General features: G+C 39.2%; 3 protein-coding genes across 8 annotated transcripts; all 3 read right to left on the bottom strand.

Moving 5' to 3' along the window:
- Positions 1-142: 142 nt before the first annotated feature.
- Positions 143-4,806, bottom strand: LOC119119418 (cadherin-2A-like). Of its 2 annotated transcripts, XM_037245746.1 has the most exons (15): positions 4,669-4,806; positions 4,358-4,477; positions 4,127-4,273; positions 3,886-4,030; positions 3,645-3,814; positions 3,359-3,490; positions 3,107-3,289; positions 2,406-2,713; positions 2,202-2,344; positions 1,903-2,127; positions 1,584-1,808; positions 1,362-1,498; positions 1,101-1,178; positions 855-917; positions 144-640 (listed from the first exon to the last, which is right to left on the bottom strand). In XM_037245746.1, the coding sequence occupies exons 1-15, from the start codon at positions 4,702-4,704 to the stop codon at positions 323-325; spliced, it is 2,430 nt and encodes an 809-aa protein (XP_037101641.1). In that variant the 5' UTR covers positions 4,705-4,806; the 3' UTR covers positions 144-322. The 2 variants fall into 2 exon arrangements, with proteins under 2 accessions (XP_037101642.1, XP_037101641.1); XM_037245747.1 differs by lacking the exon at positions 4,127-4,273 and having other exon boundaries at positions 143-640.
- A 1,179-nt stretch (positions 4,807-5,985) lies between these two features.
- Positions 5,986-12,534, bottom strand: LOC119117898 (cadherin-like protein 26). 5 transcript variants are annotated; one of them, XM_037244541.1, is made up of 19 exons: positions 12,409-12,534; positions 12,223-12,321; positions 11,643-11,702; positions 11,474-11,566; positions 11,228-11,386; positions 11,016-11,163; positions 10,739-10,908; positions 10,232-10,639; positions 9,886-10,151; positions 9,435-9,577; positions 9,127-9,348; positions 8,829-9,050; positions 8,062-8,189; positions 7,916-7,987; positions 7,737-7,781; positions 7,496-7,570; positions 6,994-7,029; positions 6,859-6,930; positions 5,986-6,780 (listed from the first exon to the last, which is right to left on the bottom strand). In XM_037244541.1, the coding sequence occupies exons 2-19, from the start codon at positions 12,247-12,249 to the stop codon at positions 6,562-6,564; spliced, it is 2,565 nt and encodes an 854-aa protein (XP_037100436.1). In that variant the 5' UTR covers positions 12,250-12,321; positions 12,409-12,534; the 3' UTR covers positions 5,986-6,561. The 5 variants fall into 5 exon arrangements, with proteins under 5 accessions (XP_037100436.1, XP_037100452.1, XP_037100460.1 ...); XM_037244557.1 differs by lacking the exon at positions 12,409-12,534 and having other exon boundaries at positions 10,232-10,417; positions 10,511-10,639; positions 12,223-12,374; XM_037244565.1 differs by lacking the exon at positions 12,409-12,534 and having other exon boundaries at positions 5,986-6,740; positions 12,223-12,376.
- A 1,058-nt stretch (positions 12,535-13,592) lies between these two features.
- Positions 13,593-19,979, bottom strand: LOC119116622 (dysbindin-like). Its single transcript, XM_037242129.1, has 4 exons — positions 19,613-19,979; positions 16,250-16,399; positions 15,908-16,057; positions 13,593-15,668 (listed from the first exon to the last, which is right to left on the bottom strand). Exons 1-4 carry the CDS (start codon positions 19,653-19,655, stop codon positions 15,364-15,366), a joined length of 648 nt encoding a protein of 215 aa, XP_037098024.1. The 5' UTR covers positions 19,656-19,979; the 3' UTR covers positions 13,593-15,363.
- Positions 19,980-27,980: the final 8,001 nt, after the last annotated feature.

Genomic DNA, 27,980 nt, shown 5'->3' with positions numbered 1-27,980 from the left:
GACATGAATTCAGCTCCAGCTTTTTCTCAATTGCCTGTGATGGATGAGTCGTGTGACGTGACCGATATCCAACAGACAGCTCTGCTATGCAGGTACGTGAACTGTAATGGGCCGCAAGAAGAAATGATCAAATGGATACCATTATTTTATTTTTTTATTATTTTAATAGTAGGCATGCAACTTATGTATTGACAGTCTATGTTGCATTATAAAAGTCTTTTAGATTTTTGCGGCTCCAGACAGGTATATATTTTGTATTTTTGGGCCAATATGGCTCTTTGAACATTTTGGGTTGCCGAACCCTGCCCTATCCTGTCAAAAATTACAGATATAATGGATTTCTCCTATACTTCTTGTTCTTGTCTATTTTCAGTATATTGCCTACAACTGGGAACACTGTATTGTTTTGAAGGTTATGCATTTCATGAGATGTAGTTATGTTATATGTCGTGCTTGTATCCGGCATTTGAAGTGAGGTCGGGGATGGGATTGTGAAATCTAGATCCCAGTCTGGCTCAAAGGGAATTTCAGGGACAGAAACTGCATCAAGGTCAGAGGTATTGTACAGGTCTCCCTCTTCAGCATACACACGAGGTACGTCATCAACCAGATCCTCTTTTGTTTGGAGAGAGTTCAGCATCTACAAGGCCACAAAAGGGCATTTGTTCAACTGAATATAAAAAATCAAAATAGAAGGACCCTGGCTCAAGTGGATTGATGATAGATGAAGTGGTTGTCATTACCTCGTCAAGTCAAGTCAAGTTTATTTGTATAGCCCTAAATCACAAGCAGTCTCAAAGGGCTTCACATAGACACAAAATTGACAATTATTCTCAAAGCATCCCCTGCATTACCTCATCTATAAAGTAGGACAAATCGGTTGAGAAGGGTCTGCTTGGTTTCTGTCCTACCCAATTCTGTGAAAGGAAAATAGATATAATACTTCTGAATGATTCACTCGCTATGTCAGCTTGTGAATAAATACATATTTAACCATTGATAATGGCTCCAAAGTAAAATCTTTATAGATTGAAAAATACTTTACAGTATACAGGGTTGCATATATTATGTTATGGATGTATTTCCAAAACAATATCTACCTGTTGTCTCGCTATTGGCGAAATTGCTTTCAGTGGTTCTCTGGTGTGTTCTTCTTCAGTGAATGGTTCAAGAGGCACCTGTTGAGATTTTTCATGAAGTTCCATTGCCATTATTTTAGTGGATAATTAGTCAACTTGATAGATAGTCAATAAATCAATACACGGACACATAAATTAAAATGAGTTAGATAATTCAAATCAATGTTGAAATTACAGGGGGCGGAGTCTAAAGATGAGGGTCAATTCAGTTTTCTGACATACTTCACAATCATGTCCGAGGTTCTCCGCGTTAGACCGCATTAGATGTCCAGAACTGTCTGGTATATCCAAACCTTCCGAGGTGTCTCTCTTTTCTCTTTTCTTCTTACGAGACCTCAGAAATGCCGTTAATGGAATACCTGCATAAAAACATCACACACCCGTTACCGTTCAACCTAAAGAGGAGTACATCTGAACAGAATATGTATGTGTGATGGCCCTCACCTGTGAGTGGTACTAAGCAAGAAGAAATAATCCCAACTGTTTTTCCTACTGTGGGGCTCGAAGCTTTACCCGAGCGACAATTTGGCTTTCCCTTTAGTAAGCAGGTACACACAGTAACTGAGATGTTGTGAACAGCAGCGTTGCCCTGAAGGTCTGACACTTCCAAGAGGACCACATATAATCCGGAAGGAACAATGTTCTCTTTCACGAGATGTACTGAAAATCCTGCGTGTATCCAATGAGATTATATTAGTTGTTATATATGTTATAGTAACAATGAACATCTTGTGCATTGTGGAGCACCCAAAAAGGTCCTTACCTTTATTCGGGTCAATCTTCCACCTGCCCGTAATATCTCCATGTAGTCTAAAGTGGAATGGGCCACCGTGTGGGTCTTCATCATGGTCCAAAGCTGTTATACTGGCTTGAGCGGGACCGTCAGATTGGCACATGTCGATATGGTTCTCAGCCAGGGTTGGAGCATTATCATTGTCATCACTTATAATGATGTTGAGCGTTGCAGTGCCTGTCATTGGAGGTACACCTGGTGACCAAAATAAGGCAACACATTTATTTTGAATAAAGAATTCAATGTCTATAACTTGTTTGCGGTCATACCGTCGTCAACAGCGCATACTGTGGCTTTGTAGATATTGTCCTTCACGTAGAGTGATTCTCTGTCTAGAATTTTGGATGTGGTGATGGCTCCTGTCAGAGGGTCCACTGTAACCCAGTCAGCTGGATCTTCCCCTTTCATATATCTGGAATATGTCTTAATTTTAAATCATGTTGATCTGCAAGGTGACTATCCTCAAGACTTACACAAATGAGTTGGCCTTCTTGAAATCAGGATCTCTCGCTGTGAATTTCTCCAGATACTGTCCCGCAGCGATATTCTCACCGATTGCAACTTGCTTGTGGGGTTCATCAAAAATGGGCGGTTCATTGACATCTTCTACTATCACATTTGCACCGTATGTGGACTGACCAGATGTCATGGCACCTCTCTGAGTCTTCAATGTCCAAAGACTAGTGGTACTCCGTCTCACCACAGCACATGAGAAAAATGGAATCTCATTGTGTGCTGTGATGGTCAGAGTCTGCAGAGAACTCGTCTCATAATCCAGAGGCTATGACAAAATAATAATGAATATAAGTTTACTGTTGTGTACTGATAGGAAAATCAAGCTTCAAATTTGTTTCATGAACCAGTCGTGTAAAATGAGTTTAAATAAAGGGCTTTAAGAAAAGGCAGAACAGAGTGCCATCTAGATGCGTGAGAAAAATCCAACTACTGGTTCATGAAGCAAATTTGAAGCTTCATTTTCCCATGTGAATTATGCACCATATGGCTTTTCATGAGCTATAAAGTAAAAACAATCCAACATTGGTACCGTACACCAATAATAAAGACAACATGCTTGTTGAGTTATGATAGCAATAAAAACATGGCTGTCTTCCCTTTAACCATCAAAATTGTTCTAGTCAACATAACAATTGCACTTGGCATGGGAGCAAAATACCTTTTCAACATAGAGTAACCCTTCATTTGTGTTTGAATCAGTCATGATTCTGAAGCTTTTGTTTGCTTCCCCGTGGAGCCTAAACTTCACCCTCCATGCTGCTGTACCTCTTCTATCTTTGTCAGTGACTTGAAGACGTAAAATAAGAACATTTTTCAGTCCTTCTTTCACTTTTCCCGAACCCTGCGGTAAAGAAAAGGAGAAATTTGTTTTGTAGTGTCATTACAGTACTAGCTAACAGAAACTGCTTACAGTGTGTCCTGTGATGACAGGAAGGTGATTGTTTTCATCTTCGATATTGACTATGACGGTGCATGAGCTGGAGAGCTGGATTGGTTTTCCATGGTCTTTGGCTTCCACCAAAATGGTGTATTTCTTTGCTTTCTGGATGGGTAAAGAAAATGAAAACCTCACACAGAGTTTAAACAAATTAGAGTTTAAAATGTTTTTGTAACCACTGAGTTACTGTGCTGAACAGGGAACGGAGGATCACTGTTTCAGAAAATTGATGTTTAAAATCAGACATAATCCGATTTACTTCATAATCCAGACACCCTTTAAAGGAAATGGTTCCAGTTTGAGCATCAGGTGTCTGAAGGTAGAACTCCAGGTCATGGGGTCTGGGCGTGACTGAGAGTATTCGTAAATCAAATTTTTTATTTTGATCGGTGTCAGCATCTTCTGCCTGAACAGCAATCAATCGAGTACCTGTAAAAGAGAGAATGTTTTTGTTTATTTTTCCCATTGTGCGCTCAAATCATACTTTACAAAAATCTTACCTTGTGACGTCGACTCCTTTACAGTGATCTCGTACATTTCGTGTTCAAACTCTGGTGAGTGGTCATTTGCATCAATAATCTGAATGTGGATTCCCAGTTGTGTGTACACTAAATTGTTGATCCTGTCGATTGCCTGGAATATCGGCTGCAATGCAAAGGCCCAAAAATGTGAATCAGTCACTTCGACTCTCATTCTAATTAAGCCCAGGATGTTGTAACTTGACTGCATCGTCACTCTAACCTTAATGGACTTGAATCTTTCAAAGTCCACAGGGCCATGCACTGTAATCTCTCCAGTGTTTTCATCGATTTCTATTATGTCTCTTGGTTCCATATCAACACCCTCTCCATGTATCCTAAAAAGTACCGATTTTCTATCCACTTTTACCTTTACAAAGTCAAATATTACAACATCATGTAAATGATTGGTTGTTATAGGGTACAACATGTTGAATGATAGAACGGTACTCACTTTGCCCAAGGAATATGGAAAAGGTCCTTCATAGCCTTCATCAATAGTAAAGGAATCAATGATCCAGTTCCTCTTTTGTCGCTGCGAAATATTTGCAGTATCACAGTTCCTTCCCAAACACTGCAAAGATTTCACAGTTAAAATGTACATAATTTTACTCTATGAATTTGAGCCACTCAAAGTACTTTTTGGTTTGTTTTTAGTTTTATTTTACAAGTCTGTCTTGCTAATCTATTCTTTATATATCATCACACGCACGCACACACACACACACACACACTTAAGGCCTGCTTTCCTAAGATCATTCTTACCAGCATCAATAAAATACTGAGGTTAAAAGTCTCCATAATATATCCAGGTATGATGCTGAGGCTGTAGAAGTTAATCCGTCAGCGAATTGGCCATTAATTCAACAAAATTGTGCAGTGGCATGCCAGGCAGGTTTTTAGGCTGAGCAGAACCTGTGAGTGGGAACATGCAAAATCTGCAGTAGTGAGACAGCAGAATAGTTTACATAATAGTGTTCAATTTTGAATAGTCCTAGGATATTTTATGGCCCTAGCTGCTAATGAAAAAAAATCCTCTAATGACACTTAAATAAAATCTGGCCTCAAACAATATGCCTTCAGAAAAAGGGATATTCGGCTTTCAGGCTGAATGGATAATAATTAATAGTATTTCCTGGTTTGGAAATATTTCGATTAAAAGTTTGAGGAACAACTATTTGGTCAGCTAATCCTGCACTAATATTAAAATGTTCCTGTAACTACGTAATACTTATGACAGTATCGGGAGGTTTTCATTGATTACTTTTCAGGTTTGGTTTGAATGTTGCACGACTGAATATGTAAAAACAACAACAACAAAGGTCAACAACTGATTACTTAAGTAATTTTTATTGAATTTCCAAAGAATCTCAAGTGCTTTGTCACAATGAAAAAAAAAACTTTATTGTCAACTGAAAGGTGGGTCAGTGTACTGGAGAGTTGTTAATTTTTAATCCAAGATAAAAGTTTCCTTCATGTCATCAGCAGTGTTATTCAAACAGTGTGAAAAGAAAACATTGGCATGACTCAGACATCATTCTGACATGTATCTATTACACCTTCACCATAGACAGCAGTTAGTTATTTCTAAAAAAAACATTCATGATATGGGTCAGGTGCAATGAATGAAATGAGTTATTAGAGTGAGATGCGATAACACCAACTGAACATTTTCTCTTTCTTGCACGGCTATGCTTCGGATGGAAACTGCATCAGAACCTCACCCACTTGTGCAATTCATAATCCTTTGGTTGGGCTTGTTGCATACCAGTGTCAAAAGGAATTAGCACATCTGAAAAAATGAGTTTTGATACGATGATAAGAGTGCATGCTGATTAACAGCGAACTCAAAACATAACTGCGAGGTGTGGCGAGTGCGTTTGTATACTGAACAAAGACAGTGTCAATATGAAAGGCCATCTGATAATCAGAATCACCACCATCCTGAATCTGCTCTGATTATTTCTATAGCACGTCAAATTCCATCGATTCTCTGAGCCGTTTTTCCTCACTGGGGTCGAGGGAGTGCTGGAGTCACACCTTGGGTACATACACCCCTGGGTTGGTCAGAATAAACACCAATTTAGTTAAATGTGCCTTTATAAACAAATATATGCTTGAAAATACTGCTGTCTTGAGAACCGGCACGGAGAGAACTCAAACTCCCAAGATATAGAAATAATACAAAATGAGCACCCGAAATAAAAAGACAAGCAATTCAACCTATTCTCATGCAAATCAAGTGGGAAAGTATACAAAAAGTGTATTTAGTCTTCTTTTCTCATGAAGAAATTCTTTTCAGAGCAAAGGTACATTTTTGGAAAGAATAATTCTTATTTTGTTACCAAAATAATTCGCAACAATGGTGTGAGACAGGGGCGTGGGGGGGGTGGGGGGTCAGGGTAAGGGTCACCCACCCCATCCCAATAACAAATAAATTCAGACATTTTCATACAATGTAACAGACGGCTGATGTAATGTATATCGAGGCCAACCAGCAACAAGCTTCCGAGCTATCCCCCCTCCCAACCCCAACCGGTGACCGGTTTTTCAACCACGTCAACCACGTGTGCTCACCCCAGGCAGCAACAGGGCTTCACATGCTAAGGTGCCAGTAATTACTTCAAACAAATACATAATTGTCCAGTGTAGCCCTTTTTAAATGTGTATGCTTTTTTCCTGCATAATTTGGTTGCATATGCTCCCCAATGGCTTAAACCTTGGTCCCAAATCATTCAAAAACTCAAAGTCCTCTCCACGGATGCTGAAGGACAGCTCATCCAATGATCGACACCTGCTATCTTCTCCCTCATAGACGTAGGCATGCGGTTGATATTCTGGGTGGTCGACAGGGTTTCCGTCAATTATTTGCAGTCTCTGTGGGTATGCAAATTAAAATACATGTGTGCCATTTTTATTTACTATAGAGTGATGTAATGCAAAAATCTTTCTTACCTTGTTGAGGTAATCTGAAATGTTAGGATGGGTCAGCCAGCTGCTTGCCCGTTGATATGGCAATGAGCCTCTCTAATCACAAAAGTCCATATGTGGTCCCAAGAGACTTCAAATGATTGTTAATGTCACACTTACCTGGTACATGTTCTGGTTTGCAGACTGTGTAGCGTACTGAAAGAAAGAAAATTAACAATACTTCAGCTATTCAGTCTTCATTGACCTGGTTTTACCCTGTCTGGAAATGTGTACCGTATTTTCCGGACTATAAGGCGCACCTAAAAACCTCAAATCTTCACAAAAGCCGCCTTATAGTCAGGTGTGTGTGGAATATGTGGACCAAATTCCGGCCCGCGGGCCAAATGCGGCCTGCGTCTAAATTTAAACTGTCCCGAAGCATTGTCTCATAAAATCAATCATAAGTGGCCCGCTGAAGACTATGAATCATGAATCAAAAAGACTATGGATCATTATTTTGTGATTATAAAGTAATTTGTTGTGTCTGAAGTTGAAATAAAAAAGATAAAATGGAGAATGATTTGATTTAGATTAAAAATCTGACATGATGCAACCTGGCCTGTTTACTGCAGTCCCAAACACCAATATAGTTAATAATAGAAATCTGGCTGTAAACACTCACTATGTTGCACCCATTGTTGCCTCGGAAAGACTCTCTGTGATATTGTTGGCCCATAGATGCCATGTCAGAGTTCATCTGTTGGGCAAATATATTAATATTCTCTTTTCACATGTTTGAAATAAATGAAACGAAACGAAACGAAACGAAAATTAGGTCAATACCATTTTGACATTAAATTGTTGTGTCACCATCATTAAATGTGCTAATATTTTGTATAATGTAGTTTTGCCTTGTTACTCACCATCCCTAAGTTGTCTTCAATCATTACCGGAGTCATCCTAGCCATCTGGATGAAAAGAAAAATAGAATAAAGCAAATATTTGAGAATAATATTTGTGGTGATCGTATTTGTTTTCCTGCGGCCCGTTATTCAACTCTGAGCTGGTCGATGAGGAAATAGTAGGACAGATGAGCGATTACCTGCATCGTTTCCTGTTTTAGTCCATTTATCACAAAATCCTTTGAAGGTGTCAGCAGCAAAGATGGCGCAGTCTAGTAGAGGCGCATCATAAAATAAATGACTAATTAGCAGCCACAGTACACAATCGGCAAAAATAGAAACACACCTTGCATTCTGCGCCTCCTGCTTCTTGGTTGTACTTGATTAAGGTCTGGTGACCTTCATCTTGATGTATCTCGTCTAAGTGCTTGAACTGTTCTCCACATTCGCACTTCAAGATGAAGAAGATTACTGCAGACATAAAAGACAAAGCGTCTGTTTTTTCGAAGAACATGTTGCTCAGCGATAGCAAGGACTTCTGACGCTGCCTGGCGGCATATTGCAAATTATATCATTTCCATAACTTGTTTTTGCAAATGCAGGGTCATTTTCATTTTTCTTGGTAAAAGTAGGAATCCAAGAAATAATGAAATAACGCACTTCTGTGTTTTGTTTTGTTTTTTTATCCAGGAGAGCGTTCGTGATGTTAGCTGCCGGTGATGTTTGGCTCACTATCGCTGTTGTAGTTGATCTTTCGAGAGTTTCGTTTTTAGAGTTGAAGTCAGGACTCTGAAATGTGTCCATACTAAATTTATCTCATAAGCAAATCTTTATTTTCCATGCTTATCAAGTGTGAAGAGTAAAAGGCTTTTTCCAAGCCTTTCCTACAAAAATGATTTAATTTAAATATTCCCGTGAACCTAAACTGGACAAGCAGTATAGAAAATAGATGGATGGATTTTAGAATTTAACAGGCTGGATTATGACCAATCTCTTGATTGATTTATGGGGGGGGACACTAAGTAATTAAACTTGTAAATTACAATTCTACTTCATTCAGTATTTTTTTTTTAAATTTTAAGCACAGTTGTAGCCAAATATGAAAATACTCACACAAAACCAAAAGCAGTGCTGCAATGATGAGTCCAATGCCAGCCGGTCCCAGACTTGCCGAGACCGGCTTTTTATGACGACACACGTTTCCTCCTTCACAGTCGCACACGGTTACAACAACAGTCTCCTCTCCAGTTATGCCCTGTTGGTCTTCAATCACGAGGGGCACCAAGTAATTGCCATAAGCGAGTGTCTTCAGGCTAAGTAGCCCGACTTCCTCACCTGGTAAAGCCAAGTATGCGCTTGTATGTCAATTTGAATTTTTTTTTTTTTTTTTTAAACAAGACGAATAGTTTACCCGAGCTAGGCTCCACTTTCCATCGCTGTAATTGTCTTGCATCATTACTTTTTAGTGAGATGGTGAAGGGCCCACTGTAAGGATCCAAGTCCAGATCCTTTGGAGCAAGCATGGCCTTGTTTCCACACATTGTCACACTATTATTGCGCAACTTTGGCTTGTTGTCGTTGATATCTACAAGGTGAACCAAGATGCTGCTTGTGCCTGTGGCTGGAGGCTCACCTTGGTTAAAGCAAAAAAAAAAAAAGAGTCACATGTTTCATTGGTTTTTGTTTTTACCAGAGACCAAATTGCATTTTTCTTTATACCATCATCTATTGCTGCAATCAATATTTTGTAAATGTCATTGTGAACAAACGGTGACTCTCTGTCCATCTTCTTAGTGGTTGTGATTTTTCCTGATGTTTTATCAATGGTCACCCAATCAGCAGGGTCGTCTAACAAGACATACCTAAAAAAAAAAAAAAAAAGTATACATACCATGTGTGTATATATACGTGTATATATATATATATATATATATATATATATATATATATATATACTATGTGCGGTATCAGAAATAACAATTAGCATTTAAAAAATTAATAGCCACAAAAGTGCAGTTGTGTTTTTTTTCTCGGCTCATGTTTTACCCCTTACCTTGTCATTTTTGCATCAATATTATTAAACGTACAAATTTACTTTTGTGCATGAAATAGTTATTTCCCAGTGTTAAATGTGATTATTATTTCAGAAGGCATGCTGATTGACACCAACCTAATTTTGGATACATCCGAATCAGCATCATGAACCTTTGGAGTGTATAGCAACTTTCCCGGCTCCTCCTCTTCCTTCTCGTATATATCAACTGAATCTTTGTCAAACTGAGGTGGGTCGTTGACATCGATCACTTTCATCGTAACGTTAACTGAATCAACGCCGCCTTTGTTCTTGGACGCTGCGTCTTGACATACAAATAGTGGCTCCTCGTTCTCTACCCCAATCTGCAGATTTGTAATGGTTGATTTCTCAAAATCTTTACCCTGAAGGACACGCACAGTTGCAATGTCATCAGATCTGGTGCATCTGAAGGTTGAAGGAAGACTTGTGTGTGTGTGTGTACCTTGATAACACTCAGAATCCCCTCATTAGTGTCAGGGTCAGTTTCAATTTTATAATTGTTTTCCTCGTTTCCTTTGATGATGAAGTATTTGGCCCTCCAGCCAGGAGTTTTTGGAGTGTCTTTGTCCTCTACTGCTAGTCTTAAAACATTGCCCCGTTCGACCATTTCAGGGATTTCACCTTGATACTGAACAGGAAGAACATTTGTATCCATTAGCATACAAAGTTTATTTTTATGATTTGTGAATTGATTAGTGATAGTATTAACAAACATCCTTGCCTTCCTTGCTTTGAATATTGGTGGATGATTGTTGGCGTCAATAATATTGAGAGTGACAACAGCGGTGGAGGACAAGGAGGGTTTTCCGTGATCATTCGCTTGAAGCACTATTTCATATTTCTTGAATTTCTGAAATATGAATAACACAAATATATACATGTCACTTGGAGAAATTACTCTGCGTATTTTCGAACCTAATTATCAGGAGAAAAAGTCAGTGACACTTACATCGTAGTCAAAACACCCTTTAAATGTAAGTTGAGCCATTCGGGGATCAATCTGGTGTAAGTCAATTTTAGGAACTTGCGGGGATTGTGATATCACACTCAGGGTGACTGTAGAGTTTGGGGTGTTCTCTTCATCAGGGTCAATTACCTCGATTCTAATTGGCAAGTAGCCTTGGTATGGGATTTTAGGGATGACATACACACACACAAAAAATAGATGAATAGAATAACTATACAGTTACTGTAATATGAGTTCAATGACTGGAGGCGAAACTCACCCTCCGCTGTGTCCTCCCTGACATCAGCGCTCATTTGCGGAAGAATAAATTTGGGTGCGTTGTCATTTATGTCTTTTATGGCAACGTCAAATGCTAATTCTCGGTCTATTGCTCTACCCGTTTGTTTGTCCAAAATGTCAAACTTGATCTGTAGATGAATACGTGTCGTAAAGTTAAAAGTCAAGTAAATTCATGATGCAGTTTGAGCTCACATGGAAGAAACTGAGCTCCTCTCTGTCGATGGCTTTGTGGGCGTAGATGATTCCGCTTTTCTCATCAAGCGTGAAGACGCCCAGCGGCTCCTCATCCACGCCCATTCCTCTTATAACATATTTGTGGTTATTGTGTTGGTATGTCTTGTCGTTGAATATCTATGAAAAAAAGAGAGAAAAAAAATGGAGTTGAGACTTTGGCAGTTGGTTTGGCTCTGCTGATTTGGTTTTGTTCTCAAAGTTCACCTGAGATACTTTTTTGGGGTAAGGCCCTGGGTCTTCCTCAACCAAGTCAATTGTCGTCAAAACCCACCTCCTTTTGGAACGTACCAAAATGTCCTGTTGAACACACATTTAACATAAACACCAAATGGTTCATATTTGTTTTTTACAGAATTCTAAAATTGAAAGTTACCCGCTTGCCGAGCTGGATGTTGTTTCCTCTCTGAGAGGCTGCTGCAGATGTGACGAAAGTCTACAGAAACAAGTGAACCCAAATATAACTGACTTCAGTCAAGGCCATCTTGGAAATAATTCATGCTCCTGAAAATGTTCGCACTTTGGTAAAGTAATAAAGTAATCCTCTTAAAAATAATTTTTCCCTTTTCCTGATTTCAAATTGCTTTGCGTATTAAAGTCCATATCTCACTAAGCCGCGAGTGCTTGCAAGCATACCAATATTGGTATTTTGTTAGTGTTCCTAAAAGGTTGCAAACGGTTGCGAACACTTTTTCCTGATGGAAAATTTTTATGAACATGTTCAAAATTTACTAGCAGCAAAGAATAATGCACACATCTATGCAGAAAATCTGATTTCCACGACTACATTTAATCAATTACATTCTTTCTGCGTCAAAACAATCTTTACAAGTTTACCTATGGATTTGCGGTACTTTGGAATTTTTCATCACAAAGTAGTAGGGTGGCATTGTTGATGAAACATATTTTGAATTCAGAGAAATCAATATTATGCTTCATAAAATTAGAGTGCCTACCAGCAAAAGCACGGAAAAGGTCTTCATCCTGATCCTCCCTGCTCGATGTCCTCTGTGATGGTCTTGTAATCGGCGTTGATACACAAGAACACACTGCGCCTGCAGGCAGGCAGTTGCTTCACTCGACAAAGGAGTGTTTGCGCACAGGCGCTGTATTTATTGTGGGATCTTGCTACGTACACTCACCTCTATGTAGTTGGGGTTGTCGTTCGGCTATGCGTGTGTGTTGAGTCTTTTCATATCTGAGAAGTGTTCATGTGCTGATGTTAATGTTAACTGAGCTGTATACCTTCATTCTGAGAAATAATACTCACAGCTCAGCTGCACTCCATTCGGGTCAGATCAGGTAACCAGGTGTCTGGTCTGTATCAGCTGTACAAATAGGCAAATACTGAATTGTATTTTATTCTTGTGAATCATATCGGAGCAAAGGTCGCATCATGTTTTATTTCCTACTCTGAGTTCACAAAAAAAGTTTAGTGGAAACATAAATATATTTAAATTGATTGCCAAGGCTTGTTTGTCTGATGTCAACGTTCCAAGCTGTTTGAGAAACTGTACAGCCAAAAGCTGCGCGTTCTAACCAAAAGCACATTCTCGATTAAAATTATACAGATAAGCAAAGCTCGGTTTTGATTGACATGATCAGTAATAATTACAGCGGACCCCCGCATTACTCGTGATTTGGCACCTGTGGTTTTTTATACCCGCGGCTTAGTAGTAGTAGTTTGTGTCCAAGCTTGATGTAAAATATAAGCTTTTTGCTGTTGTGCATTTGTGAAGTAGATCATGGATATCAATGACAAAGTGTCTTTCACACTCGGCATGGAAAGTACCATCTGTCTAGAAGAGGTGTCTTGGTTGAGAAACTGGTCCAGATCTATAAAGAGGCTTTGGGCTATTTATGCGTAACAAAAATATATGCTTTATTTATTTATTTTTTTACTATAATGCTCAGTATGTCTGCCTCATGCGTCTGTGGAGTGAAAACAAGCAGTGGCGCCAATAATACCGAAATAAAACTATACTATAAAACTATATAACAATAAACTATTACAAACTTGTAAAACCAAAGTAAACAAAACGGCGGTCAGTATTAGGCCCTGACTGCTTATGCTTATCTATGTGGTATTGCGTTTTACTTGTATGTCCCTTTAAGTGCCTTTTAAAGCAAGTAGGACTAATATGAGAGAGGAGATTCTTGCATCCCCTGCATAGTGTACAGTCTTTTTTTTTTTTTGGCAGAATTGTAGGACTAGCATTTACCGGCAACTGTGTCTGAAGCACGAAAAAAAAATCTAATAAAGCAATGACAACAATAATTATAACAATAATAATAATAACATGTCAATAGTCATGTTAATTTTTATAATTTCTGTCATTTTTATTCATACGAGAGCAAAACATCCAAACAGGAAACAACATGCACATAAAATTTGATTGCAAAGTGTTGGGAAATGCCCCAACTTGGTGAGTTGAATAACTTTCATACACATCTTTAAATCCACAACCACATACTTATTGCAGCATGACATCAAAGTCTACCTTCAATAACTGCACAAGTTGTAACACATAGTAACAGTGCAGTTGAGAAATGGGTCACATTCTCTATAATGATGGATGGCAACGTATGAACAAGAAGTCCAGTTGAGCTCCCCGGTTCCATATTCTCCTGCACCACTCAAATTCATACACACTGACATCATGGGCTTTGTTCAAAAGTCTTTTCACACAGAGGAGAGGGACAACATGTCAGATTAAGTACTTATCCATTAATAACAGGTGTCGGTTGAGTCGAGTCTTTCAACACAGTGATGTTGCACAACAGAAAAGCATATAGTCACAAAAAGGCATGCATTCACAACTGGTTTTACCACTCGCTCAATGAAATGTGTTTTTGGATATACTACTTTGTCTCAGAAGATTGTTTAAGGGAGTTTTAATACATTAAACAGATGCACATTTTATTTTTGTGCTGTTTGGCAGCAAGGGTCAGGCTTATTTGTGGTGGAGATGTAAAATCATGCATAATGCAAATATGATCAGATCATTATTTTTGCCGTACAGATTAGAACGACAATATTCAGTCTTTAAAATCAAATGAAAAATCTATGCTGAGCCTCAAATGCACCTTATCAGCTTTCCATGATGACTTCTATCATTTTTCTCAGTTTAACCACATTAATGATTAACAGTCTCTTTTTTTAGGTTTATCGAATTGCATACATTGCAGGACCCGTATTTACCACTTTAACAAAAGCCAACCAAGTATAGCTAAAATAGTCATCAGAGTGTTTTGGCAGTGATTCAAATGTTGAGTTTCACCAATACATTTATTGAAAAATAATTTTGTGTAAAAATCTGTATTTACAGTCGCAACCGGAAATTTTACCAAACCTTTGGGGAATTTAGAAAAATAACTGCTCTGAACAGCAATTTAGAAGAAATGAATTAGCAAATTTGGTGAAACAAAATAGAAATCACGGCCCATACCGATGGCTACAAAACTTTCCATGAGTGCCATTCGTGACAGTGTTAGGAATGAAACATACCCATCTTTTTCAAAATGATGCGTAATGGCAACATAAAACCTGCTATGACTAGGGGATAAGAATAGAGTTAACCTTTACTACATCGGAGCTATTTCAACCAGTACACCCTGCAAAATGTTTGTCATAAAAAAAAATAGTTATCTTGACTTAAGTTATTTACATTATTGAAGAACCCACCACAGATTGGGTTTTGTGTTATTTGCTATATTGTTTTTTTTTAAAACCTACAAAGTGAAGATGCACTTTCATACATCTTCCTTCCTTGTTTACCATGGCTGCTTTGAAGTCAAAATGAGCAGGAGGAAGATTCTCCTCAGGCAGCAAGCAGCCAGAATATTTTAATGTGTGGGCGGTGAAAAACTCCTACAGTGTAATTTGCATTAAATATCCGGAAACATAGAGCACAAACTTCAACCGACAGTTTTTTTCCTATTAACAAAGAGAGGGAAAATGTGTACTTTAAGTTGTAAAGAATACACTTTTTGCATAAATACCGACAAGTTTTCAAAGGGGACAAATCACAGCAGGTGAATCATGCTCGGTTTTCTCTGCAAATGAAATGAGACAATGAGAGGACAGCTTGTTGTCTCTATTTCAGTCTTTGTTTGGATTTAGTCAGAAGGCATGTCTCCTCCTCGTCCTCGTCCTCTGTTTCTTCATCCCTAGTATGGGGAACAGAGGTCAGCAGTTGGGTGTCAGCATGGATTTCTTCGTCATCCGACTGGATTACAGGTGTGTCTGCTCCGCCCCCGCTCGCATCGCTGGAGCTCGATGATGTCGATGACATGCGAGACTTGGAGCCGTTGTGGACTTCATTTTGCCGTTGCAATGGTGGACACACCCTGTAGACAACCTCGGCCTCTTCATCCGCCTCATCCTCTTCATCCTCCCCATCTGTAAACAAAAGCTCTTAAATGCCCATGATAGGAAAACGAAGCTTCAAAGTTGCATCATGAACCAGTTGTTGTAGATTTGGACTCTCTAGATGACACTGTTGGTTCAAATAAAGTGTTATAGAAATTGGCAAGTCAATGTCAGTTGAACAGAGAGTGCCACCTAGAGGAGACAAAAAATATTGCCATGTATAGAGAATGTATTTATTTGAAAGTGTTATTTGGAATTTGTCTGTGCACCTGGTAGAGGGGATGTTAGCTCTCCCTCCTCTCCTCCTGATCCGGAGTTGAGGAAGACATCTAGGGCCTCTTGGTCCGAAATGTCCATCAGGTCCATTTGCTCTAGCACATCCACGTTCACCTCCATAGATGAGATACTTCCCATGGGGGCTGCAAACACAAATTGCGTTATGAAGTGCTCAACATTGTGTGATGCGTGAGAGGCATTGTGATGTGAATGGCTCCATTAAGGCTCTTATCTGTTTATGTTCTATCGCTTGAATACCAACTTACATTATGTGGTTTGTTATAAAACTCCAATGCGTATTTTCTTCTTAAACCAAAGTTGCGACTGTCACTTACGTTTCCTGCTATCAATCTGCAGGTGAGCCGAGGGCAGGTAGTTATCCACATCTTGCTGGTAGACCTCCTCAAAAAAGCGTTGTCTGTCCCTCAGTTTCAGATGCTGCGTGGAATCGTTGTCCAACACTCTCTGGGAGTTGTCTGTCTCCGCTGAACAACGACAATAAGTCAAGCTGTAACACATGTCGCAAACACTAATAGCAACCTTTCTCATATTGGGATCTGGATTCTAATCTTTTACATTTCTCCTTATGCTTGTGTGGATTCATGCACATATTTAAAAAAATCCCATAACCTAATTTTTATATCACAAAAACCTGGCTTATTTAAGAAGTGGTGTGTGAACCTTCTACTATACCCACCGTACATAGATGAAGATCTGTCCTGAGGTCCACCTTTTTAGTATGATGCTTTGCCCAACTGACCAGCTTTGGTTGTGTAACTGTGCTAAATTATTCTTGACACATTGGGCCTGCCCCCACTGGGCTGCATGGGCTGACACTTTGATTCATGTCACCAGTGCTCTTATTCGTTTGTGCAAGAGCGCGTTTTCGTGTATGTGCGTGCGTATGTGTGTGTGAGTGTGTGTGATCTTGTCTGAAAGTGTGCACTGTGCACCAGTGTTATGTACATTGTACTGTTTCATGAGTGAGTGCCCATGAATGACTTGCATATTTACACAGTCCAAAGCAAATGGATGCTGCTGGAACCTTCATCAAAATTTGCTTTACTTCTTCTGTGTTGACAGTTTCAAAATTTCTGCACAGACACAAGTAGATATTCTGCCATGCTTTCCTCCTTTGCTGCTGAGTTCTGTTTTTTTATATGTCTTTAAAAGTTAAAACTAGTGTTAAAGCTTGTTTGGGAATTTGGTTCATATGTCTTTGCAATTCTGGGTGTTCCAAGAGCTTTTCCATACCTGACAATTCAGTGGCTAAAAATAGACTCAATTTTAAACCTGCCGGCACCACCTCTAACTATTGGCGCAAGCAGTGTAACGAGATTTGGGTGAATTTGATCGATAAGCAGGCAGACACGTTTCCTTGGAATGCACGGTGCATTTTGCTAGTACTTGGGTACGACTGGTTCATTCCTTGTTAGGCTGCTGCTTTATCCTGATCTGGACTGCTGAACACAGGTCACATGGAAAGGATTTACTGTGGCAGGTCAAGGAAGCGAGAAAAGCTGTGATGGCTGCTGTCGAAGTGTGATGCTATTGTCCAAGTGCCTCATTATATATATATATATATATATTATATAGTGCCTCTAAGACATTACTTAGAAAAGGAGGTGCAGCGCTTGGCTTTGAGTCCATCCACTATTGGAATGTTCGAGTGTATGCAACAATCGATTTTTATCCACACGTCTTCAACATTAAATTGATTACATCCTTTAGCTCAGCCATTGCCCACCTCAAAACAAAAAGTTGTGGATTTCACTTTTGCGTTAGCTACACAAACAACTGGAAACAATAATCTGTAGGTACATGTTGCAGACAAAAATAAACAATTGTTAATCAGTTTGGCTATTGAATAATTTATCCACAGATTAAATAAACATTATTACGGCATATATATATATATATAGTTACAATTTTGTTACATTATTTTATCTAGATATTTTAGAAGACACATAATTCCCATGACATTTGTGATCTGAGTCAGGACCAATGGCTTCTAAGTTCCTTCTCCGTCTAAGCCCACCGTGAATCATAATAGCCTTAGGCTTACTCTTATGTAATGCTGGTACACTTCTTCAGCTGCACCCTTCTATAGTGCATCGCCGTACAAGACCTATCTACATGCATGTTTGCTGAGACAAATTGATGAGAGTATCATATGGAGCTTTATGTAATCTGACCTATTGTCAATTAAATGTCCTCAGACAAGTCTATGTTGTGATCTGCCTGTTAGCAATTTACTACGTAGAGGAATGTGACACAATATATAAACATCTTTCACAAGAGGTTGATTTTGGGGGTCTAAACTGGTGTGCCTTCCTGATCTACTGTCAAAATAAGCATTGATTGTTCACTGGAGTATTCAGACTGTATTGGTGTGTCTCTCTACTGTCTTTGACTTGTATCTGTGATGAAAACAGTTAATAACATGCGTCATTGGCTGCTCTGGGTGGTTTTATTGGTGCAGTCATAGATCAAGAGCCCGAGGAACTGCGCCACTGCAAGCTTGGAACAAAAGTTCCTATTGAACCCAACAATCACATGATAAGGCTTTCGATCCCCCTTGTGACGAGTAAGAGGAAATCCCGTGATTGCTTTTATGCTTTCATGGAAAAGTGACTATGTTGTTGTTTGGAAAAGGGATTGTATTTTCACTCCAGTCACATTTGACAGCTCATCCATCTCCAGCTCCATTCCGCCTAGACGACCCGCAGCTTCTATTTCTCCCCAAGGGATTAGTGAGATTGAGACTCAGCTCTCTACAGTGCACAGTCTCATCATCTTTAGGTATTACTGCTATTAGCCAATCACTCCCCCCCCCCCCCCCTGTTGACTGAACAGCCAATGCAGACCATCAAGGCTGAATCATTTATGTGTGAGATCACTGCACAACGGCAGCATGACACCACACGACCCCCAACACCACACGCTCCTTGATGTGAACACTGTCTTTGTCGCTAGAATGAATGTAAACCATAATAATCTGTGTACTGATATTTCCACTGCACTTTGCCTCCATTTCCAAATCCCCGCCAAACCCCAAACTGTGATTGCATCTTCAGCCATGATGCGTATTCCCAGGCCACTTCAATCCACATTCCCAAAGCCATTAAGGATCATCAATCCAGCTAAATGCAACAGAGCTCTTCTCTTTCCCACTGCCATCTGAAAAACGAGGGCTTTTGGTAGGCTCCATTTATGTACGTGCTCTACCTTCCACATTAAATATAAGGCACCAGCATTATCCTTTTAAAGAGGCTAAAATATAAGTCAAGTGATATTTTGACTGGTGAGGTTACTCAAAAAGCAAAACGTTGGTCGCCTCTTCTGTTTTTATGTTGGTCTTGCTCCTATAAAGAAAGGTTGACAGAACAACTGCAATAATACTTTTATGGCAATAAACAGCAAATTGTTGATGAGTCAATAAATGTATCAATATTTTCTAGAACAGTGGTACAATCTGTATGCTCCAAAGTTCAACAGACATCTTTCACGCATAGAGAGCTGGTTCTTGTTTACATTAGCTAGGAACAAGCAAAACAAAGTCATCAAACATACGTAGCCTCAGCTCAATTAGAATAAATCAAGATAAAGGAAAGATGGTGAATAAGTAGGTATACGTACAAATTGCGCACATTGCATAATCTCGCACTTAAATCAAACAATATGATTTGGTTACTTACACGCCAGGCGTTTGTTGTGTTTGGTTGACCCTGTAGATGACATGATGCAGTGTTGGAGCGGCGTGTGTCAATTTGTCTTGTCACCTCCTGTCAAGGCTGCAGGACAGGATGCGGGCGCGCGTCACAGCAGATCATCTAGTCATTGCATCTCTACACTTTAGCAGCAGGCTATTAGAACTACACGATTAATCTGCTCTTGCTGATTCCCTTTCTCCTTTGTGATCGCCCCAGTCGTTCTTTCTCGGTTCCCCTCACGCTGCTTCACACTTGCATCCTTGTTGCCCCCCCTCCTCGCCTCTCTCCGCTCTCTCTTTTTCTCCCACAAGCACACACACAATCTTGCACACTGTGCAGCAGCTTAGAGACAGGGTGAGTGAAAGTAGGCATTGTGGCCTGTACCAACTGGTAATAATGAGGGGGTCATAGGATCAGGAGGCTTTTTACGTAATCTTTAGGAACATACCAAAAAGGAATATGGTTAGAGGCATTTATAATGTATAGTATTAACACCTTAGTATTATTAAAACACCTTTTTGCTTTCGTTTCCAAGGGTCTATCCTTTCACCACCCCGAAAGCCACTCCAAAGTATCGTTTTCAGCCTGGACATGTCAGACAGTATCCAGTTTCCAGGGCTCACCACGAAGAGGTAAACAAAATGAGCCCCAGACTGCAGACCATGTTATAACATCTTGCCCCATCTACCGCCATCCTAATGGGGCCCATGGTCTGACCTCCATAGATGACACTCTAGTCAGTTGGCTAACTAACACAACTACACTTTCAAAGAACCATCTCCTCCATACGAAGAAGAAGAAGAAATATTATTGAATAAATAAATGAATGAATGGATAAATAGATAAATAAACAAATAAATACATTTAGGACTTGACTTTTATCAGAACAATAAACATGATTTAGTTATTTTTTATTGGATGTGTTAAGATTATCCTGAAAACAGTCTGGGACAACAGTTGTAAATTTTAATATAAGTATATAAGAAAACAACTCTGACACAAACAAACTGCCTCAATTCATTTCAAGCCATTTGGAAAATGAAGGGATGGACGTGTAAAATGGTGAAAATAAACATTCTTGTGTAACTTTATTTAGATCCTCAGTAAATGTAATGGTTCTTTGAATCATTTTATTTTCTGCAATCCATACTCGGTATGAAAAATAAATATACATGCCAAGATTGAGACTGCACTAGCTGTGTTTCATACTGTATCAGCACTCTGCTGGGTGTAAATCCAAGAAATCGCTATGTGTGAACCGTCTCTTGCTTTGCCCTATGAGATTGTAATTAGAGCCTTCAGAAATAGCATCAAAAACTTTTTTTGCAGTATTTTAATTTAATCACAACCAACAGTACAGATACTCAAGCGTGTAATTACAGTATGAATGCACAGGTTGGCTCCATTACCAAGATGAACTAATCCCAACAAATGCATTGCTACAATGATGCACAGCAACCGTCACACATGGCGTGTTAACAAGTATTTAGCATCATGGACCCCTACAGGTTTCTGCCATAATAAGAGGCCTCTAACAGCCAATTATGTCCCTCTTAAGATGGAACAGGCTCTGTTGTTCAACCACCTTCTGGGAATCTTTTTGCGGTCTAAGGCCACACGATAAATTACGTGTTGTGTTTCTATTCTGATGGTGCGATAGTGTAGCTATCAGCTTTCTAGTACTGGATGGCTGAGTTGATTTTTGTGGAAAAAATGTACAAAATGAATTATTGTACCTGATATTTTGGTCAGGTAGGACAGTGGATCTTTTATACATGCATTATATAGAAAATGTATGATCAAATGTGAAATATATTAAAAGCATATATTTGTATGTATGCTTCTATTTTATTCATATTTTAAATAGCATTTTTGTCATACATGTGCACTGGACAGTAGAATATGGTTTTATGAACAGTGGGAGTTTAATCCCCATCTGCAGTAACTTTTGCTCCTCTTATTTATTGTGTTATTTGTTTATTTATTATTTATTCATCACTCTTATTATTCATTGTTTGTGCCTTCTTGTTTTTATTTTGTGTTTACTTGTATGTATATCGTGTACTATGTCTCGTCACCGTGGGATAGTGGAAACGTAATTTCGATTTCTTTGTGTGTCTTGGCATGTGAAGAGATTGACAATAAAGCAGACTTTGACTTTGACTTTTGTGTTTCCTTTTAGCATTTTGGAAACATTATTTTTTTTTTCTTATTTCAAATCACATGTAGCCTGAAAGATTAGTTAAAACTCAATTCAACATTTGTTGTACTAGGTTCATCTTGTTTTTTCTTTTTCAATTACTTCACTGGTTCTTCTATATCAAACAATTTTCTTAGAGTGTCACTCTGATGAAGGCGAAAGAACCCGCCGAAACATGTCAGGTAAATGAACCTAAGAAAATTGTTTGATATAGAAGAACCAGTGAAGTAATCAATTCAACATTATCCATACAGCAATGCACAACAACCTTGGCTGTAAGAAAGTACTGTACAATAATGGTAAATTCAAATGTTATTTCCCTATTTAAAATATACAATAGCTTCCCTGATATTCAGCATACAGAGAGTGCAGTTTTCTCTCGTTGAATATAAAAAATATTGTTTTATTTTCATATGACGAAAACAATGGAGATGAAAAAAAAATTATTCACACGCACTTGAAATTCCCTCAGTTTAATTGTGACACAGTCCTGACATCTACTGGCTAAAGTAGTGTCTCACACTCCAGCGTCACTTGAAAAAAAAAATTAATCCAATACATTAAACAAAATAAAAATAGACTAAAAATATTTAGCCTTAATTTTCATGACAAATGAGAAAAAAAACGTGTATTTACGGGAGCTGACACAAATTGAAACAGCATATTTCTGAATCAATTCTGAAGATTTTCTGTGTGCATGTGCGTCTCAGTGCTGGCTTACCCTGGGAAACAGTGTTGTCTCAGCTTTCTATAGTGTCGCTTCTGTTGTGGCTCGTGAATCACTGTGTTAAATACGCGCATGCATGTAAGAACGTTCCATCGTGCACGGTGCCCTGCCCATTTATTTTATTTATTTTTGCCATAACTCAATGTGTGAGCCATATATCAGCTTTCTAACAAAATATATGTTTCATACGCATTTCGCTTGGGGGTGTCGCAGGCGGGAGTGGTTGAGGTAATTGTGTCCCTGACTCTGACGACAACTCAGAGACAGTCAAGTCGAAGCGCACAAACTTTATTCAATCAAACATCACTGTTGTGTGGGGTTATTCTGGGAATCACCATGGCAACAGACATCCCAGTGCCACAGGCGCGAGCGAACATGCATTCCGGCTGCCTGACAGTGTTGTGTTTGCTGCTGAGATTGCCCTCAGACAGTATCTCTGTGGTGTTTGCTAAATGTTGCAAGACAGAGAAGCAACAGTGGCGGAGCTTTTGTTCTTCAAAAGTGGCAAGCATGAATTAGACACTGTATATGGCTATACATGCAAATTTTTCTGAAGCATTCTTTCTTAGTGCTGTACTAGTAAGTGGCAGCTTCTTAAGAGGAAAAATTAAGCACATCGTTTGACCTTGTCTGTATAGTGGCGACGATTGATACTCTATGTCTAGATTTCGTGGCAAGCTATAAAGGAGCATGATGCATCCTGTGAGAGACGGTTTGCGTGATGTGTTTTTGTTACGTCAGTTTCGCAAGTTTTTCTGTGTCTAAATGTGATCTAGTGACTCATGTGGGGGGGAAACAAGCTGTTTGAAATGAGTAGTATCACTTGGACTCATCACAGCATTTTTTTCTTTTTTTTTTAATTTTGAAAAAAGGCACTATGTATTTAGTGGTCATGAACATTGTTTTGAATTGATATGTGATGGGGTAGCAAATAAAAATGTCTTCATTACATCGGTCAAGTGCAAAATTCCTTTTTGATTTTTTCCGTAGTTCATACTTTAAAGTGTCAACACAATATCTCTGAAGCGCACAGTTGTAAATATAAATATTCATGTAGTCAACATGATGATTTTTAATGATAAATCATTTTAGAATTTTTCATTTTTTGCCAATAAAAAAATCCATGCATAATTAACTATTCAGTTTTCCGCTTAGTGACTGAATGTCAATGCGGATGGTTGTCTGTCTCCATGTTGACATATTGACATGATGATACAGTCAATTGCAAAGCTGACACCAGATATTAATAAGAACTTTAAATAAGTCTATGCAAATAAACGTGTCAAATTATTTTTACAAAATAAATTAAAAATAATAATAATAATAAAAGGTCTCATGAATGTTATTAACATACAAACTTAACATGGTCCAACAACATGGGAAATTGTTGTTAAATGAATACCTCTCTGAAGGTAAAGACCTTTACAAAGACGGAATACTTGAGACAGCTATCACACTTATATTGCGCAAGTGCTCATAATGTGATAATCACTGTATATTTTCCATTATTTGCATTTGAGGGAAGCTGTGATTTGATCATCTTTTAAAGCTAACAAAAATGTATTGAATGGTGATAATGAAAAAGAAAAAAAAAAAAAGACAAGCCCCATTTTCTGTAAGGAGTCAAATGTTCTCCTGGGACATGTTTAATGGTTCAACGGCGTTGAAACGTTTCTTATGGCGGAGCGGCTGCGTGCATATGTACCATAAAAGTGAATGTATGTTTGAGTACGTGAGTCACGCAGCACTATACAGCCTCCTGGGCTTCCATTTCTGATGCCCATCTCTCAGAGCGACGGCGCGCCGAACTCAGTGAACCCTCTGCTGTTTACACCCTACCCCTCCTCTCTCCCTCTATTTCACTCACACACTCTCTCTTTCGTGCTCGTCTGTTCTCTGCAGCTTCCTCCATCTCCATCAACTCCCTGCTGTACAACGCTCATTCTCATGCACTCGTGTGTCTAAGTCTTTTCTCAACCCCTCCCCTCCTGTCCATTCTGGTCTCTCTTTAGAACCGTGCTTTTGTGTCGCTACCTCTGCAGTTCAAGACTCGTTCTGACTCAGACAGTCTCGATAACACAAACGTTTCAGACACCCAGGGACTCTCTCTGTGTTAGGCCTGTCTCGTTTATCTATTAGATGAGGCCAGCAAAAGAGGCAGGCGGGAGGAGGAGGTGGCAGGAAGGAAAAGAGAAAAGAAAGAGGATGTTGTTGCTTTTCACACCTGCGATCCAGTTGGAGACGCCGTCCTCACTTCACATCCTCCAAATTCTCACTAGCGTGCTTGCCAGTGCCACGATGGTCTTTCCAAATACACACACTCCCATTCCATCAGGCAGCAAAAAGTTGAACAGCTTTTGTGTCATCAGCACTCTGTTGCCCACACCGAGACCCTTCTGTTAGATGAAACATTGTCCAAAGGCAGACTGCTAACAATGTGTCTCTTTTATCTGTTTGTGTGCAATGTCTGTGTCAGCAAATCTCAATGTTTTCATGAATGGCTCGTGTGTGTGAGGTTGGCATAGTAAATGAGGACGACACTCGTGTCAGCTTTGCTTTTCCAGGAATTGTGTGTGACACATGTGATGATGTAACCTTACCCCCACCCCAAAAACCCCAACGTCATCCTTTGAGTTTTTGTACTGCTTGCCTTGCACTTCCCGGGCGCATTGCAAGACTGCAACACGCTATTAATAATCTTGGCAAAGTCTGAGCTGAGTGTGAGCGAGTGTGCGTGTTGGCTTGAAAAGTCCATTGAGCTGTGCAGAGCAGGTCATGTGCATCGCATGGCATGCACATCAAAACATGCATTCCGCCCTGGTTAAGATTTGTTTCTGTGTATGTGGATTTGAGATTTGGAGCAAAGTACAATATATGCACCCTTTTGTGTGTCATCGGGTTCATTGTCATGCGACAAGGTCCTTCGTTTTGTGCTCAGCAGAAGTGTAGCACAAAATATACCTCGTATGGATGGCGTTTTCTTTCTTTTGGTGTATCCGTAGACACTATCAGATAGAAATGGTCGTTTGTGTCGTTGTGAGAGTGAACACAGGCGACTTGATTGGCAAGCAATTGAAGCGGCTCCCCTTGTTCATTTTGAATTCCGCGCGGGGGAGGCAAATGAAAGTATGATGGACACACTGGAGTCCTTGCAGGAGATCTTCATTTGCGGAGGATGTAACGTTGCCAAGTGAGCACTTAGAAACTGATTTCAATGTCAGGCGTCTGTATGACCCAACACACACACATCAGTGGTGCCGCAGTTAATAATAGTTAATAATATTTTTTAAAAAAAAGATGAAAATAATAACAGTAAAAATACATTTGTCTATTAAAGATTAAAGTAATAATTGTAAAAAAAAGATTAAACTAATGATGGGTAAAAAAAATATTTGACGAATTGCTTCCTATGAGTGAAATATGATGACATCCACCACACATACCAGCAGAGCAAAGAATCTGTGAGCCTGTGCCTTGCCCAAATCAAACAAAATTGTATTACAACTCCTGCACCACAATTTAGACCTGCTTTTAGACAGTCTAAATCCTAGTCTAGTTTCTATCACCAAATTGGCAGGTGTGCCGTGGGCGTGTAATATAAAATGCTTGTCTTTGCTTTAAAGAATGCTAATGAACACATTTATTTCCACGCTCTCATTCCTCCTCTGAGTGAGGCAGAGTGCTTGATGGCATGGTTTCTTCACCGCGTGGCACACATCGGAAGCATAATGCCTGCTCACGAATAGTGCAGATAACACTGTTCGCTGCTAATCGGGGATCAAACCAGCGGAGAGGAAAAAGCGCCTCCACTCTGTGCCTCATTCATAATTCACAGAAAGCAAATGAAGTTGGTACAGTGGGAGCAATCAAATATAGATGAGAGAAGTGTGGGGGGGTGAGAGAGAGAGCGAGCGAGAACGAGGGAGAGTGAGCGAGAGAGAGAGAGAGAGAGAGAGATGAAGGAGAATAAAGAGAAACCTTGCATGCAGGAGAGCTTTAGCATGTCAGTGAACGTGGCAGTGACATTCAACTCCAGTACCTGCATGAACATGGACATTTGTTCGGCCTGGCTCTCAAGGCCGGAATTCCCAGCAGAGGGTAAAGCAATGACACCAACAGGGTACATGCATCATGCTCCACACCAGGAGCATTTATTCAGCATGGTAAATTTACAGACCCACGCAAGGGAAGCGGGTTTGTACGCTTATGTTTTTTTTTTGTTTTTTTTGTTTTTTAAACTGCGCTGACTCACTCATAGCGAAACTGTATTTGGTCTCCTCATAAATGTCGAGAGACATTCATAGCATCCTCTCAGCATGTCACTGCTCGCTCTGAAATCTGAATATTCAATTGTTTTAGATGCAGTGTTTTAGAAGCCTCTTTAATTCTTGAATATACCTGACATAAGTGGGCTGGATACATGAGGAGTTTTTTTCAATTGATTCATGTCACCAAGTCAAGCTTAAATTTTTCAGTCTTTTTCAAACTTCAATGAATTGTGGAGTGTTTAATAAACACTCCAAAATGAAGTTTCAAATTTGCTTCATGAAGCAGTTGTTATATTTTTTGAATGCTCAAGATGGTACTCTCTGTTCAACATTGAACTGAAAGCACACTAACTTTACATTTCTTAAAGCCCTTTTTTAAATCAACAGTACCACTCTGAGTAGTCAAAAAATACAACTATTGGTTTATGAAGCACATTTGAAGCTTCATTTTCCCATCACGGAACTGTTTAAGCAAAATCCTGTTGATTTCATGTGTTTTTGAATGGGGTCATTGTTCTAATAACAGTAGTAATGGTCATAATCAAATGGCATTATGAATAACAAAACAAAAATCAATAGCAAGAATATTGCATAGTAAAGCTAAAAACAATCACCCCTCCATTTTAGCACTTTTCCTTGTGGGCCACTTTACAAACAGCGTCTGATAGAGCCAGAGAGAATTACAGCTGATGTTTGAGCGAGAATTGATTTAGACTTCTCATTTAACCTGACGATACAACAACTCGCAAACACTAAACAGGGAGTTCTGTGTGGAAAGTCGAGCCCAGTACAACTTGACTGCGAGGCAGACACACTAGCTTTTTGTGTGTTGATTTTTTTGTATTGTTGTGTGCAGTTTTTTTATTCATTAACAGTAGAATAAATAAATAATCTTGCTTGTACAATATTAGTCTAGCATCTTAGCAAAGAAGAGACCATCTTTTATTTTGACAATGAAGTTCTAAGCAGTGCTTTTCATTTCATTTTCCACTTTGGGGACTTTCCCCGACCAACACGGTGATATTTCAACTTGCCGACTTCACCGCAAGATTTGCAGGCTGTTTTCAATCAGCTGCTATCATTTAATTGGAGAGTATGTTGTTGAGAATAGCTTCTGTCAACATTTGTCTCAATCTCTTTGTCACCTGCCTAGATTTT

Source organism: Syngnathus acus, chromosome 2 (genome assembly GCF_901709675.1).
Source record: "Syngnathus acus chromosome 2, fSynAcu1.2, whole genome shotgun sequence".
NCBI lineage: Eukaryota > Metazoa > Chordata > Actinopteri > Syngnathiformes > Syngnathidae > Syngnathus > Syngnathus acus.
The sequence above is the reverse complement of the archived record's forward strand: the minus strand, read 5'-3'. Positions and strand labels throughout refer to the sequence as shown.

What these genes read in the sequence shown, in the direction of transcription:
- LOC119119418 (XM_037245746.1), bottom strand. Translation starts at nt 4,704, where the DNA reads ATGGAGACTTTTAACCTCAGTATTTTATTGATGCTG. An exon ending in AAGGGTGTCTGGATTATGAA is followed by an intron (nt 3,491 to 3,644) that starts GTAAATCGGATT and finishes TTACCCATCCAG; the next exon opens with AAAGCAAAGAAATACACCAT. An exon ending in CGCCAATAGCGAGACAACAG is followed by an intron (nt 918 to 1,100) that starts GTAGATATTGTT and finishes TTCCTTTCACAG; the next exon opens with AATTGGGTAGGACAGAAACC.
- LOC119117898 (XM_037244541.1), bottom strand. Translation starts at nt 12,249, where the DNA reads ATGAAGACCTTTTCCGTGCTTTTGCTG. An exon ending in AGGAGCTCAGTTTCTTCCAT is followed by an intron (nt 11,164 to 11,227) that starts GTGAGCTCAAAC and finishes ATTCATCTACAG; the next exon opens with ATCAAGTTTGACATTTTGGA. An exon ending in GAAAGTGGAGCCTAGCTCGG is followed by an intron (nt 9,051 to 9,126) that starts GTAAACTATTCG and finishes TGGCTTTACCAG; the next exon opens with GTGAGGAAGTCGGGCTACTT.
- LOC119116622 (XM_037242129.1), bottom strand. Translation starts at nt 19,655, where the DNA reads ATGTCATCTACAGGGTCAACCAAACACAACAAACGCCTGGCGT. An exon ending in ACACAACAAACGCCTGGCGT is followed by an intron (nt 16,400 to 19,612) that starts GTAAGTAACCAA and finishes GTCGTTGTTCAG; the next exon opens with CGGAGACAGACAACTCCCAG. An exon ending in GCTAACATCCCCTCTACCAG is followed by an intron (nt 15,669 to 15,907) that starts GTGCACAGACAA and finishes TTTTGTTTACAG; the next exon opens with ATGGGGAGGATGAAGAGGAT.